Source organism: Teleopsis dalmanni, chromosome 1 (genome assembly GCF_002237135.1).
Source record: "Teleopsis dalmanni isolate 2A chromosome 1, ASM223713v2, whole genome shotgun sequence".
NCBI lineage: Eukaryota > Metazoa > Arthropoda > Insecta > Diptera > Diopsidae > Teleopsis > Teleopsis dalmanni.
This window is the reverse complement of record NC_051846.1, coordinates 97461677-97478669: the sequence shown is the minus strand read 5'-3', so window position 1 is coordinate 97478669 and position 16993 is coordinate 97461677. Positions and strand designations below refer to the sequence as shown.

General features: G+C 36.1%; 2 protein-coding genes across 3 annotated transcripts in view; one reads left to right on the top strand and one right to left on the bottom strand.

Moving 5' to 3' along the window:
- The window catches only part of LOC119673523 (prolactin-releasing peptide receptor), a 62274-nt gene extending 48283 nt beyond the window's left edge, over positions 1 to 13991 (top strand). For both annotated transcript variants that reach the window (XM_038084815.1, XM_038084814.1), the window contains exon 3: positions 13852 to 13991. The gene's annotated coding sequence lies outside the window, so the exon portion shown is untranslated. The remainder of the gene's footprint in view (positions 1 to 13851) is intronic.
- A 1556-nt stretch (positions 13992 to 15547) lies between these two features.
- LOC119689689 (protein ANTAGONIST OF LIKE HETEROCHROMATIN PROTEIN 1-like) lies at positions 15548 to 16366 on the bottom strand. The gene has a single exon (XM_038104575.1). It carries the CDS (start codon positions 16364 to 16366, stop codon positions 15548 to 15550), a length of 819 nt encoding a protein of 272 aa, XP_037960503.1.
- Positions 16367 to 16993: the final 627 nt, after the last annotated feature.

Here is a 16993-nt window from a genome sequence, read left to right as displayed (position 1 = left end):
ATATGCTAGTTATTGTTTTAATTTTTTATAGATTTTTATTTGTAGTCCAATGTTGCTTGCACATGTGCAATGCAGGACAATAATTTTCAAAAATTATTTTGAAGTTATGGTTACTGTTTTATCAAATCTTTAAAGTTAAAGGCATTTTTTTTGATTTTTATGTATATTTTATTCATTATTGTTAAATAACACAACACAATTTATTATCGTTACATGCCATTTATCTATCTTGCTAATATTATCATAAATGCTTTTGTAGTTACTTCAGGGATCACTAAGGCTTGCTAACCGTTTTTTTAACCCTAGCATAAATTTTATTATAATTATAACGTAGGCTTATAATAATTAAGCTAATGACTAAACTTTGAGTAACGTTTTAGGTATATGATTGGTTTGTTATATATGTATCAGTGACGATTGCTCTAAGGTGCGGAGATGTGCGGTGAACACCCTAACATAATTTGCAAAATGTCAAATAACATAGGTATATAAATTTATTAAGTATCTTCACATCAAGAATTATTATTATTTATTACATTTCCATATATATATATATTTTTAAAGTTTTAGCAAAAACAATTAAATATAATTGTCTCTGAAAACTCAATCAATTTGCTTCTGTTAGCTGCTATACTTGTTAGTTGTGCTCATATATTTGCAACTCAAATCACAGAACATTTCTATTATATTTCGTCTCTCCCCTTTGTGTGCAAAGAAGTTGGCCGCACATTCATACGTTGCATATGAACAAAATAATGTGCGTGTGCTCCCGTTCGTAATATCAGAGATGGAGATTTATATAGTGGGAATTGTATGAGAGTAATTTTCTGTTCTATTCGAATATCAACTGTATGCATACGAATCCAACATGATGATTTGCCAAAGTGGTTGCATGAGCGGCTGAAGTTTGCAGCTCATCTCATATATACATTTCTATCACATTTCGTCTCTCCCCTTTTAACAATAGCACCCACGAATTTCTGTCGCTGACTGTGCGGAGTACTTGTCCGCACATTTATACGTTGCAAGTGGGTTTAATTTTGTTTGATCACTGGATAAACATGTATGGTTCTGAGTTAATACTCTTTTGTTTGAAAAAAGTTGGTTTGATGTTACGAGAAGAATTATGTGAAAAGTTTTGTTTCTTCCATATTGATATAATATTAAACTTATATATAAATTATTAATTTAATTTGTTTAATATGTTATTTTGTTATTGAATTGTTAATATAATATTGCGAATATATTGTTGCGTAATATAATATGATTATTATCATAAAACATCTCATATATTTTAATTTAAGTGGTACATGTAAAAACAACATTAAAGAAGGGCACGCGTCGTCACTGATATGTATACATAAGCAAATTAATTAAATATACGCATGTTTCACATAAATTTTAATCTAACATGAAGTTAATTCCTATAAAAGTGAAAAAGTTAAGAATGAAAACATATTTTTTTTCCGAAAAGTACATATTAATGTTTTACTAATTTTAATCGTATGACAATGGATTAATTTTGTTTAAATTTTACAGTATGTAGAATATCTATTTTTTATTTTATATTACATGTGTGAAAATTCAATGTGTTGTTTGTTTAAAACAGGGAACTCACTTGTTCAATAAAATGCTTATGGTGATGTGAAGGACAATTTATATAGTAGTAAAATTAATTAAGCGATTCTATCTAATTCATTGGTATTTCTACGGACAATTGACTGTGAATATTTAAATGTTTAAAAATATCGCTTTCTTAAAATTTTCAACACATATTTTAAGAAAGGATTCGGAAAATTCCGATACTCTTTCTAGATTTTATTTTATTGAAGTTAGCAACAGTCAGAATCAACAAGCCATTTCATATGTAGCAGGTAGACGTCATATTTATCGACTTGTGGGGTTACTTTCAAATACTTTCAATTACACCATAATTGTAAGTTACATAAATATTCGTGATGCCTAAATTATGATTTCTTCAGTACTTTGTTTCAAAAGATCAAAAAGCAAAATTTCTAATGATACTTTTACTAGCTCAGGAATATGCTTACCTAGTGTTAGGAATAGGAATAGGAAATAACAGGGTACTAGCTCCCATTTGAGTAGAGCACTGCGACCATGATTGATCTTTTGTGCTACAACAGACCCTAACTGAACAAAAGACATTCCGCCTTTCGAATGAAGATCAAAATGTCGGTTGTTGAGGACTTCCTAATGTCGGCCCAGATCAAAGCTGGGCAGTCACATAGAATGTGGCTGGTTGTCTCCTCTGCCTCTAAGCAGAGTCTACAATCTATCTCTTCAGATAAGCCCATTTTGTTGAGATGGTAACGTAGCCCAACTCTGTTCTGCTGAAGGAGGATATCTTATTGTAACTATAAGGGAGAACCAGCTTTTTAGCCTGACGGTTACCTCGACTGTCGCGCCAGTAGCGACTTCTCTCGGTTGAGATCCAATTATTGATTAGAGATCTAGTTGTAGACCAACTTAATCCACAGAAAGGTTCTGGGCCACAGATTAGAGTGGCGGATCCTGCCCGTGCAAGACTATCGGCAGACTCATTTCCATGAATTCCTGTGTGACCAGGCACCCCGCACAGTGTCACTTTATTATTGCTTGCCAGCTGCTGCAGTGTGTCATAGCAGTCTGCTAGAAGCTTTGAGAAAAACTTCCAGGAGCATAACGCTTTGATTGCTGCTTGACTATCTGAATAAATACAGATTCGGGCCCTTTCAACCCTTTGTTAATGTTGATACGAGCGCAGACCTCGATGGCGTGAACCTCAGCTTGGAAGACAGTGGGCCATATACCCAGCGCGAGCGAGATTCTGGTGTTAGGACCAAATATTCCAGCACCAACTCCTTCTTTGGTTTTTGAGCCATCAGTATACCATGAAATCACTTTTGGTTCAAATCCAGGAGTGCCATTTACCCAGTCCAATCGATCGGGTATGAGGACTTCGAACTTCCTACCGAAGCGAAGTTCCATGTTCATGCGATCTGTCATATCGCAGATCTCTATGCCAGGAACTAGTCTGCAGATGAAGTTTTGACTGACGAGACTTCCGTGCATGTCGATGACAGGATGTAGCCTAGCTGCACTCATAGCTGCTGTCTTTTTAATAAAGAGATGCAGAGGGGTGAGACCCACTATGGACTCCAGTGCTGATGTGGGACATGTTCTAATAGATCCCGTCATAGCGATACATACGAGTCGTTGCAGTTTATTGCATTTGACTATTGCAGCATTTTGTTGCGCCTTATTCCACCAAACAAGAGCTGCGTGGGATACAATGGGTCTGACCATTGTGCGGTATAGCCATGATATAATTCTAGGACTTATGCCCCAGGTTCTACCATATGAGGTCCTACATGTCCACATGACCCGGGTGGCTTTGCCAATTATATTATTCAGGTGAGTGTTCCAGTTAAGACGCTTATCTAGGGTGACCCCTAAATATTTGACTTCATTGGAGCATTCAGTAGCCGTATCCTTAATAGATAGGGACCCAATATTTACTTTGTACCTTCTAGAAAATGGTACAATTACCGATTTTTTTGGGTTAATACTTAGGCCTTCTTTGATACACCAGTTCGAGACTTTGTGTAATGCCGCCTGCATTACATCTGTAACTGTGGTGTCAAATTTACCTGTATCAATGATTGCCAGGTCATCTGCATAACCTATGGCATGATACCCAGATTGCTCCAGTTTAACTAGTAAGTCATCGACTACCAGCGTCCATAACAATGGTGAGAGAACCCCACCCTGGGGGCAGCCCCGTACAGCATTAATGCTTACATTAGTGCTACCTAACTTGGAGGATATGTTCCTATCACGCAACATTCTATCTATCCACGTTATTGTACATGAGTCCATATCTTTACGAGCCAGTGCTCCAGATATGGATTCGTAAGATGTGTTATCGAAAGCTCCCTCTACATCCAGAAATGCACATAAGGCGATCTCTTTAGATTGAAAGGTGCTTTCAATTTTGCTGACTAAATGATACAGCGCGACCTTTGTGGATTTGCCTTTTGAGTAGGCATATTGGGTGGAGTGGAGTGGGACAGTTTGTTCCAATTTATTCCGTATGTACAGATCAATCAGCCTTTCGACGGTTTTCAATAAGAAAGACGTAAGACTAATGGGTCTGTAGGACTTGGGTTGGTCCATAGGTTTGTTCCCAAGTTTGGGAATAAAGATCACGTTCACTCCTCTCCAGGAATGAGGGATATAACCCATAGTAAAACAAGCCCTAAAGAGTTTTATTAATGGGTCTATGATGATGTCTATGCAATTCTGCAATAGAGCAGGGTAGATACCATCGCCTCCAGGCGCCTTAAATGGTTGAAATGAGTTGATCGCCCATTGCACCTTGTCCCTGTCAAAGATAACACCAGATAGTGCGTATTCCTGACATGTAGGAGCAGTAACTTCCCTATATGAATGTGATGTTGGTGGTCCGGTTACGGAGCCAGGGAAGTGTGTTTGCAAGAGAAACTCGAGGGTATCTTCACGACCAGTAGTGAAGGATCCGTCCGGTTTTTTTAAAAGGCCTACTTCATTTGTTTTGACCTTATTTAAAGCCTTGTGTAGTCTAGCAGCCTCAGGCAACCTATCAATACTATCACAATGGCTACGCCAGCTGGCCCGTTTGGACTGTCTGATTGAATTGTTGTAGTCGGTGAGTGCTGTTCTATAATGTTCCCAACTACCAGAGCGTTTTGCTCTATTGAATAAGCTTCTTACTAGTTTACGCTTATTAGCTAGTTGCGAGTTCCACCAAGGAACCTTACCTCTAATTGAAGCATTACCTGCAACCGTGCTGTTGTGAAACAAGGTCAGTAAAACCTTACCTAAATGGTTTGCAGCCAACTCTATCTCTTCACAAGTTCTTAGTGGCCTAGTGTAAAGTTCTTCTTTTACAAATCAAAATAATAGACGTGTTCTTTTTGAGTGTTGTCACAAGACTGCTTTTATTAAATTTTATTTCTTATCTCTAACATAATTTCTTACAACTAATTTCCAATAGAATCTTATGTATCGATTCTATTGGTTGATACTTACATTTACTTACGTCTAATTGGTTAACCCAAATTAGACGTACATAATATTATACAAATATAACTTATTCACTTAATGGTCATTTATTCATATCTATTTCACAGTGGCACACATCTGGTAACTAACTGTATTGAGGACAAATCATATTGCATGCACTATCGCTTTCAATATGATCTGTGAAATACTTAACACAAATTCATGTGTTTAGCATGCCACTATCCAAATTGTCAAATGCATATTGAAATAATTAAATATGCATACAAATATTTTGTCATAAAGAAATGACAAAATAGACGAGTCAAATTTCTGACTCATAAATTATTTTATATTTGACAATTAGGTTTTTCGGTCATGCTTGATATTTGAGAGTTTTGGGTTGGCGTGACACATTAAATACCGCACACAACGTATTGTGTGTGGTCATGGTTAATATGCCACTACACTAGCTAGAGAAAAATTTTCGGAACCCACCAAGTCCCTGTACCTAAGCCAATTGGTTTTCTTTGGTCGGTACACTTTATCTTGCTGCTCGGATATACCGGGAATTTCAAACCTAATATGATGATGGTCTGAGAGGGACACTTCGTCCGACACTCGCCAGTTCCATATAGATTCCTCAATACCTCTGGTGCAAAGAGTGAGATCTAATACCTCTTCTCTAATTGAATTAATAAAAGTGGGTTTACTACCTTTGTTAGCTATACTTAATCCTATCGACATAATATAATCTAATAGGTACTCACCCCTTTTGTTATCGTTGCTGCTCCCCACACTGTGTGGTGAGCATTAGCGTCACAGCCCAAGATTAGCTGCCGCCCAGTGGACTTGCAGAAGTTGAGCAGCTGCTGGACTTCCGATGGTGGAATGGTTTCTTCATCACCTGGGAAGTAGGCAGAGGCCATGACTATATCTGTGGCCCCTCCTAGTGTTGGGACTTCGACTAGAACCGCTGCTAGGTCTCTAGAAATAAAGTTGGTTAACGGAAGATATTTCACATCTCCACCGATTAGGATAGCTGCACGTGGCACTGCTATCGAACGGTCATAAACCAGCTTACCTGATTTTATGTTGAGACCCCGAATGTGGCCTCCAAACACCCACGGCTCTTGGATAAGTCCTAGAGCGATGTTGTCGGTTTGGGCAATTCTGCACAAGGTTGCCGATGCTCCCTTAGCATGGTGCAGATTTGCCTGGAGCACTTCAAGAGCGCTCATTATGTCTCGTTAAGAGACTTACGGACGAGACTTACACGTTTGTCTCGTCGAGAACCTTTGTTCCTATCACCCTTTGATTGCTTCGGTAAAATTTTACCGATTAAGGGTGTTTTATTGGTAGCGGTCCGTGGTTTACCTGCTACAGTTGCCGTGCCCGTGGAGGGCATTGTGGACTTAGTTACCGAGGTGGGAATCTGGACTACACGCCCACTAGCAGAGCTCACAGCCTTGCTTGTGGAGGGACGTGTGTCTACTTCCTCTTCCTCAGGAACAGTCACTGTTGGGCAATCATCCGTAAGGGATGCTGCCAAAGCCGAGGATGATTGGATAGTACTGTCATCCTGAACCACCTTTGGAGTATTATCTATGGGGTAAGAATGAGCGGGGGTGGTTCCCTTTAGCATCAATCTCAGGTGTCCGAACCGGTATGCAATCCTACCTTTAAGTTCGGATAACTTCCTCATAGATTCGTCATCAATGACGAAGACTACGTGAAGCATCTGATCCTGCGTCAGCCTACGTATCACCTTCCACCGCTTGGTGGAGAATTTGTTCTGGGTACCAATGGTAACCAGAACTTTTTCATTTGACAGTGTCAAACTCTGAGGTAAATAGCCACGAACGACGTGAGTTCGTGGGAAATCCTTTTCCTCTACCACGTTTATAGCGAGTCCGCATTTGGCCCCTATGTGGCCTGAAAATTGCTTGACCCACTTCGCAGTTTTTACATCACTGCAGACGATAAGCAGCCACCCCGTTCTAGGTAAACACCCTTCGAACTCCGGCTGTATTTCGTCGTTGAGTTGCTCAATAGCAACATCAATAATGGCTTCTTGGAGAAGCGTAATTTGCTCTGTAGAGAGCGAAGTGCCAGCCGGATCGGCCGACGTGAAGCCTAAGCGTACGCCTTTAACAGCTAGGCTGTACGATGGCTTGGTGAGCCCCACGTGAGCCACCTTGTGTTTTTTGGCGGGAAACAAACCGGGGGATTGCTCCTCCGATCTGACCCGCTTGTTCGCAGGCGGATGTTGCATAGCAATTTTAAGTGCCTCTGCCCTGCTATGGCCTGAAGACATGGCCGCCTTAAACCTTCTTCGCTCGCTTCTTTTAAGGTGAGTAAATTTTGGGGATTCCAAAGTGAGGTTCTCAACTTTGGAGCCAACGACAGTCAGACCGGATTTTTGTGATACCACACTGCCGGTGTCGGAATCACCAGATTCAACGGCTTCGGAATTTGAAGACAAGACCTCAAAAATTTCCTGCCGCCTTACCTGAGATCGCGACGAAGTTACTGCTGGTGCGTACACCGTTTCCGCAAGCGGAGAAGTAGACGGTGGCCCGTCCGGGTCCATTTTGACGCACACAGTAGCGCTGTCGAAATGGGTGGAGGCTTCCAGCCCAGTGGCCGGCACACACTCAGCTACAGATAATTCCGTAAAGGAATCATTTGAAGATGATGCCGTTAGAGTGACATCAAACTCATTTGCATTATTTAGTTTATCCATACAAAAATGATTTATATTCGGGATTGGAAGGTCACACACGACATAGCCCGTTTATCGTGAGAAGTCTAAATTAAAACTGGAGGTCGACAGGTATCCAGAGTTCGCATATTAAAGACCAACTATCCATGGCCATTCATCCCTCGGCATATGCTGTTCCACCTTGGATTTCAGCTTTGATTTAAGACGCTTTTACATGTGTCCGCCCGATTACAATTAGCCAGCACCCATAGTAGAGACATGACCATACTATGAACCTGTTTCTAGCCGCCCCCGCGTAGAGGATGTAATCACACTACCGACAGTATACAACAGTTACGGCACATACACAAAGTACGTGTTTATCCGCCTGTGTATCTGACGGCTGACGACCTACCTAGTGTTAAAACTGATATCTTATTCTTGTCTGATATAGTCTTGCATAGCCGAAAGCTTCTCACTGGTTTTATCTTTAAGAGCTCTATAGAAAGTATTTCAAATAGATGTCTTGCGTTTGACAATGTTTTGGAGATACGCTATTCTGAAACGTTTAAAGTAGCCTGCCAAAGATTTATTTTTGTTATTACTTACCATGTCATCTACGTAAAATTTTATTCGAATGACTGCTATCGTAGATAATGTGCCATATGTATCAATATTTAGTATATACAGTGAAAAAAACACGTTTCACATAGTTGTTCTATTATGAATTTAGAGGGTTGCATGAAATCTTTCCTATCATTCAATATTTTGAATATTGTACAATTTGTATGATACTAGAGCGCAGGCATGATGGATGTTTCACATTCATCACTAACACTTCACCTAAATTCAGTTTCTTGAAACGTTTGTAGATTGATACAGAGCTGGACACGACCGGATGACAGTAACGCAAACAATTCTTTTGTTCGAAATACTGTATCGATTCTTTCCTAAAAGTTAAATTCAGGATTGGCAAACTTGACATTTTTCGACACCCGTATATTATTTAAGGGTATAACTTCACCAATTTATTGTACGTTATTTTGTTTGTTAAGGGCAATACGTATAAATACGAAATTAGCAATACTGATTTGACAGTCTATATAACATGCGTCATAAGCCTATTTTGCCGTGCCCGAGACACGGACCTGACATAAATGTGGTTTAAATTTTAGATTTTAATAAACACTATTTAAGTCATGATAATTTACAATTAAGGTAGTTTTCTTTGTGGAGAACTACCTTTATCTTTTTAAATTAAGATTTTTATTATAATATCTAAAGCGACGTTTTCCTTTTCAGTCTCGTAAAAATTTCTGAGGGGGACCTTAAATTCGAAGGAAGGATGTTGGAATGAATTTGTATTCGTTCATGGTATTTTCTAGCCACCTTTTTTACTTCGTCTCTTACCGGGATTATGCTAAGGTCCCGATGGATTTGAATGTTAGTTACATACCATGGAAGGTTTACCATTTCTCGTAAAGTTTTAGACTAAAATCTTTGAAGAATTTCTATGTTAGATGTTGAGGCTGTTCCCCATAGTTAAATGCCATAGGTCCATACTGGTTTAAGCACAGTTTTGTATAAAATAAGTTTATTTTTTAGAGATACTGAAGATTTTGTATTCAGTACCCAAAATATTTTACGGTATTGAATCCCAAGGGATTTTCTTTTGTTAAAAATGTGTGTTTTCTATGTCAGACGTCTATCCAAGTGCATGCCCAGATATTTAGCGCTGTTTGATTGTAGATTTATTATATTATTAAGTTTAATTTCCAGGCAGGTGTCTTTTCTACTCTACATGAGTAGACTTTGTTTCATTTGCTTTCATGCGCCAATGCTACAACCATTGTGATATAAAATCAAGACCAGCTTGTAGTTTGAAAGAGGCTATAGAGAGATCGTTTGCACTCGCCAGGATAGCTGTATCATCTGCAAATGTACCGGTTACAATTCCTACCGTCTTCGGTAAATCGTATGTGAAAAGCAGATAAAGGGTTGGACCGAGTACACTGCCTTGTGGTACTCCAGCTCTAATATTATGAAGAGAAGACATTTCATTCTCATTGTTGACATAAAAGAATCTTTTTGCAATAGATACGATTTTATGAACGCATAATAGTTAAGTGGCAGAAGCTTTTTATATTTGAAAATAAGTCCTTGGTGCCATACTCGATCAAACGGCTAAGATATGTCCAAAAACGCTGCCGAGCAGTATTCTTTTCACTCGAAAGTGTGTTGTGTTTTTCTGTGGAAGTGGTGTTGCGTCTCCACTTCAGACTACCCAAAAATAATATACCCTTTTAGTTTAGACTCAACGACTTTATTTATTTATTCTTTAAAAAAAAACAATATTGTGTTGTTGCTATACCGCTGCAGGTGCAGTTGCTTTCGCTGTTGCGGAAATACCTGCTGATATTGCTGCTGCTGCTGTTGTTGTTTCTGTTGATAATGTTACTGTGTGGATGTTGTTGCTGTTGTTGATGTTGTTGATGCTGTTGATAATGTTGCTGTTGTTAATATTGTTGTTGCTGTTGGTAATGTTACAGTTGTCGATGTTGTTATTGCTGCTGATAGTGTTGTTGTTGATATTGTTGTTGCTGTTGATAGTGTTGTTGTTGATGGACTCAATTTCACTTTTTATTGTTCTACTTTCTTTGCTGTGATTTCTTCTTACTTTTCTATGACTTTTTACTTTGTTGTTATTTTTGTAATTGTTTCTTTAAATTAAATTAACTTAACTCAACGGGAGAGAGTGCGCACGAGTTATATTTTGCTATTTAGTTAACACAAAATTTAATTTTTAGTAAATTGCACAACATAAGCTGTGAACCTTTATTCTTCACTTGAATCTTAAGACTAATTTAAATCTAGTTTTATTCGTTCTTTTGTAACAACGATTTGACACAGCAAATCGGGATAATAGACTCACATAAATTATAATTATTTACTTAGGATTATCTAAGTTTACTTATCGTTATATTTATATTTATTATTTAAGATAACTAAACTGAATACCTTCACAACATAAGTATAATTATTTACTTAGGAACAATCTGCGTTTAGTTATCATTGTGTTTATATTTATTTCTGCGGTTCTGCAGAAAATAGAAGGTAAAATATTGACCTAGTTACCTGTTAGTAACTGCCAATATTTAGAAACACACAATTCTGTATAAAGAATATTATTGAGTTCACTGATTGTACTCAATAATATTTGGAAATTAAAACATTTTCGTGTTGTATGCAGAAATTGTTAAATATGAAAATTGATCATATTAACAATTTGCATTACGTACCAAGAAAAAGGTTCGTAACAAATTGTTAATTAAAACTCTAGGGTATCTAGTTAAACTAGATACACAACAAGTGGCCTGTATTTTTTCAACAATTCTATAAATTTGCTCAATGGTTGAGTGTTTTCTTATGAATCCATACTGGTGATTCGGTATTTTTCGTTTCGACTCAATTATCGACATAAGACGTTTTAAAAATAGTATCTCAAGAACTTTTGAAAGAATGGGAAGGAGGCTTACTGGACGATAGGATTTTACATCTTTAGCAGGTTTTCCTAGTTTTAGTATCATCTTTATTTCAGCAACTTAAATAACATCTGAAAGTTTTTTAAGGATTTCAGCAGTTATGAGGTCATAACCAGGTGCCTTTTGATTTTAAAGAGATTTAATTATTTCTCGTTGTTTAAATTCAGAAAATTTTCTGATTGGTAACTCCATTTAGTAAGTTTCCTTCAAAAATTTGAAAATATTGAGATTTTTTTACTGGATCGGCAGTCATATCAAGTGGAGTAAAAAAGTTTTTTAGATGGCTTGCTAAAAGTTGATGTTTTTCAGATAGTTTTTTCGGTCAAGTATTATTGGTTTTTTTAAGTGGGGGTCGATAACCTATTGTATTATTTACTTTTTTATTTGCTTTCCATAGAGAATAGTGAGATAAGTGAGACGTGTCGAACCTATGTAAGAACTGCTGCGTATTTTGTTCCGTCTGTCGTTTCAGCAGAGTTTTGTCTTCAGGAAATCTGTTACGATGCCATATTTTTTATCATTCCGTTTATCCTTTAATTTTTTTTTGATCTCCCCAGTACACATTACTAGATTCTTTATATAGACTTTTGGAGTAGGAGTAGTTTCCCATGCTTCTTCCTGAATAGATCTTGTTAGGTATTCAGTCGCTTCAATTATTTCTTCTTCGCTTTAGATAGTTTAGAGATGATAACAATATTGTTTTAAATATAGTCCAATTTGTTTGCATATTGTATAATTGACATTTTTGGATCTTGTTTCTAAGGTTTCATCTATTACGACAATTACTGGTGAATGGTCCGATGATAACTCTGAGCTGCTTCTTACGCTACACATGTTCATAGAGGAAGCCTTTGGTTACGCAGAAAACTATAGGATCGGCAATTTTTACTGTTTCTATAGCCAGTATAAGGGCTCTCCCGCCGAAAAAACTTTAAGTTTCAAGGGTCTCACTGCTTTGTATAATTCACGTCCCTTTGTTGTGGTTAGTCGGGATCCCCAGAATATATTTTTCGCATTGAAGTCACCACCAGTTATAAATCGATTCCCTTGTGTTGAAAAAAATTTTGTGAAGATTTCTTTCTTTACATTATGTTTTGGTGGGCTATATATGGCAGATATAAGAATTGGTCCGACTGAGTCCTCAATCATAATATTTGTGGCTTGGATTTCATCAGTGCTGTAGTGAGTACTACACATTTCATAATGTACTTAAACATTTCATAATGTTTAAGTGTTCTCTGAATTAATACTGCGGAGCCTCCATGAGCTTTTCCGTCCGGATACGGAGACTGATAAAAACAATAGGATGGAATTTTAAAAAAATTTTTTTTTGTGAAATGAGTTTCTGAAACTAATAGTACATCTACGTTGTTTTTTGATAGAAATAATCTCAGTTCAGAAGAATGTTTTGACAACCCATTGGCATTCCATAGGACGAGCTTTATGGGCATAAGGTTTGTTTAGAAACAAGTCTTACTAAAAGATTTGTCATGATAGTTATTTGATTCATTACTTCCCGCATTAGTTTCATCATTTCTTTCATTTCACTCATCAATATATTACTGTGTATATTATTTTTATTGGAAGAAACTTGATTTATTTGGCTGGCAGCAACTTGAGCGTAAGTTTGCTGAGAGGTATTTGGAATAGTTTGACCTGGTTGAGCGCGTGCAGCTTAAGCGAAAGTTTGCTGTATTTCGAGTTGCTCTTGATGCTGATTGATGCTGATGAGGGTGCAATTTCAGCATTAGGTTTAAGAAATTTTTTTCTAAGTGTTGGAAAAGTAGACGCTTGCAGTTTTTTACACACTAAACACCCCTTGTACCTGAATTTTTTTAGCAAACCTGGTTATCTTGGTTAGCCAGACTGGTTGTCCAAGGTATCAGTCTGTACTGTCCCTATATTGTGCACTAATTATTCACGAACTGGAAAACTTTAGTTTTGATTATGAAATGTATTTTGTCGATACGATTTTCTTGTAGAATGTTTGATGCCAAGAGTTGCTGATTTGTTTCAATTTATTTTATGTAATCTTATAACTGTTTGCTTCTATACTATGGCTCCGAAATTTCACCGCCAAACTGGTTGTCGAAGATAATACAATCTTAATCCTAATACAATTTCATACAATCTTGTCAATATCGATGCCGTAAGTTCAAGTTGTTAATGTAGTTTTTTTTTTCGCAATCCGACTAAAATGTAGGGCTGTAAGATTGGTCATGTTGTTAAGGGAAAACAACTTATTTCTTTTGCACCATTTCAATAAATTATTTATATATTAAGTCACAACGAGAATAGTGTAACGTACGGGCAGAGGACTAGAAATAGTTCTAAAAGAAGTTCTACGAGTAGTTCAATGCGGGACAAAAACAGATAATAATTTTACGACATTTTATTATCTAAAATGTTTAATTTCTAAGCGACCACTATATTATAATTGGAAAAATATGTAGACTGTTAAAGACATTAATATCTATTTATTTCGAATTACTATTTTACTTAACACAGTTTAACAAATTTCATTGAATTGGTTAATTAGACAATGTTTTTTTTTTGCTTTTTCAGATGCTGTGCAAGATAACCTATCATCATGTATTTGCTATTCCTAAACATAAATATAAACAATTACTTTCTTAAAAGCATTCATATGAGAAAATTTATGATCAGAAGATATCAAAACTTAGAAATAATTGTAAACTTTTTCAATTAAGGTGAAATAAAAACTCATAATAGAAAAATAATTTACTTATCTTAATCTACTTTTGTTAAGGGTTTTAATAAAAAATTATTTCAAACATTTTAAGCCACGCCCACCGATTGAGAAAGTTGATTGAGTATGTTGTGACACTAAAATTGAATACTCAACACACTTGATGCAAAATTAGTTAAGGATACCATTGGGATTTTCCTTCGTATAAATAAATTAAAATATTTGTTTCATTAATTTTTAACTATTTAAAAAATTAGTAATCTCAGTAATTTTAATAACACATATGCAATGTTTTAGTTCCTTTCGTCATGAAACCGTACAGAGTCAATAAAGTAATCTATCACTACGTTTACGCGAGCCTTAAAAGTTGTTTTAAGGCTCTTAAAATCGATTTTAAGATCGCGTAAACATCCTAAATTGAATTTTGCTTAAAAGCACTTTTAGCTTACTAAAAGTAGTTTAACATCACTTTTAGTAAGAAATGTTACTTTTACGCTTTGCGTAAATACCTTAAAAGCAGTTTAAGGTTTGAATTGTCAGCTGTTATCAGTGAATAGGTGCAAATAATTTGAATTTTATTACAAATAACACTAACTAAAAATATGGAGAAAACGGAAATAAAAAGAAAAAATTGAATGAAAGAGGAGGAAGAATGCTTAATTAAAATATTTGCAGAAAAACAAATAATTAAATTGTAAGACGGCAAAAAATATAGAAAGGACACAATTTATGAAATTGTTCGCCAAGAAATGGAAATCAGTGGCTGGTACAGAAGTGTACAGCAAATAAAACAAAAGTGACAGGTATTAAAGAGACAATACTCTGAAATAAAAAAACATAACAATTGTAGTGGTAACAGTTGCATGGAATACCATCCATTGATGTACGAAATCCTTGACTCAAGACCATCATCAATTCTTGAAATTAGCGGGTGCGATACTCTTTATATTGAACACCTAAATGGTAATTTATCATACAAGTAAATATCTTCTTACCGAACCTTAATTTTTTTAATTGCAGGCGAATGGAATGAAGAATATTTAAATAACAACGTAGATGAGCACAATTCAGACATTGATTTGCCTTCAACATCCGCATTTTTGAACCCGCAGAATAACGCAGATGAAACGAATTGCGAGTTAGGAATAGATGACTTGCATTCAACGTGAACTTCATCGAATACCACCATAACGCAAATTCGACTAGATCGATCGAAGGGCAGAGGAAGTTACGCAAAGGCACTGTCCAGCTTTCAAGAAAGTTGGTCTCGCGAATGCAAAATTATGATTAGCCGCCAGGAAAAATTCTTTAGCGAGGAAGCGGAAAAACAGCGTGAATGGGAAACGAAAATGCAGGAAGAGCAGCGTAAGCACAATAAAAATTTGGTGCGTAGTAGCAATGAGACAATTGAAAGTGCTATCAGAGGTCTAATTGCATCGCAGAATTTAAATTAATTAAAATTATTTATTTTTTATTCTCTATTTGAAAATCTTTTTATTTTTTATTCTCTATTTGAAAAAATATTTCAATTTAATATTAAATTTATTATTTTCAATTATTTAAATTTATTATTAAGCTTACAAAATTGTAAAGAATTCCGCACGCTATTATCACATGCGGCATATTGTACACATCCAGGTCGCTCTTCTTATAAAGTATTCTCGATCTTCCTTTCAAGCGACCAAATGCTTGCTCCACAACAATTCGTGCTTGATTCAAATATAAGTTGAAGGATGTCTCTTCAACAGTTAACTCGTCCCTATAATTTTTCATAATCCAGTTACAAAGCGGATAAGCTGCATCACCAATAATATAATAAGGAAGTTTAAAAAGCATAGCTTCATTTGAGGCGTTGTAAATTCCGTCGATTTCCCTATGGCTTTCAGGAATTAATGTATTATGGTTTTTGTATAGAGAACTGCCCCTAAGCACTGATGCATCGTGTGCACAGCCAGGATTTTGTGCTGTGATATTTTTAAATAAATATTGATCACCCACAATAGCTTGCACTGCAATGGAACTATAACGCTTTCTGTTACGAAAGTCTGCAGCACCGTCTTGTGGGGGTTTAATTGGCACATGAGTGCCGTCTATAACACCAATAATATTTGGCAGTTTAAATTTTTGTTCAAATCTCGAGGCTATGCGTTCACATTCTGATGCATTTGGCCAGGATAATATTTTGCCGACTTGATTTTCAATTAAAACTTTACAGAAACTGTGAACACATAAGCAAACAGTACTTTTTGATACTTCAAATCCCTTTGCAATTACACGGTATTCAGCACAAGAGGCAAGTTTGTAAACTGCAATAGCTATTTTCTTTTCAACAGACAACCCTTCAACGAAAGTATTTTCTGCTGGTGCCATTTTGTCCTTAAGCAAATCTACAAGCCTGAAAAATATTTGTCGATTCATTCGAAAATCAGCAATCCATTATTCATCGTCATAGAACTGCAGAACTTCAACATCCCACCACTCCGAACTTCTCTTTCTTTTGCTAAAAGTTCTTATTCGTGGTGGAAGCTAAAAACAAAAATGCATTCTAAATATTTTATGAAAAACTTTATAAAAACATTTGCATTCATTAAAGCCTCATTAACAGAACGTATTGCCATTTTATTAAAGAGCTGCAATCGCATTTCTCGTAATTTTGTAAATTTTTTACGGAATGATTTTAAAATTAGCATTTTTGCTTTATTATTATTTTCTACAATTTTGGTTATAATATCTTTTTTTTGCAATAAAAGTAAAACACTTTGTAGTTTTACCATATTCATTTTTAAAATGTTTAAAATCAACATTTATGTTTGCTGTTAAACAGCTGATTGATTGACAGTTACCTTAAAAGTGCTTTTAATTCTTGTGCGTAAACGCTCTAAGAACAAATTTTAAAATCAGTTTTAAAAGCGATTTTAAGACTCGCGTAAACGTAGTGTATGTCTTTTTTTTGAACGTGCTGTTTGCGTGGAGCAATTAGGAAGGAACGCAAAAGGG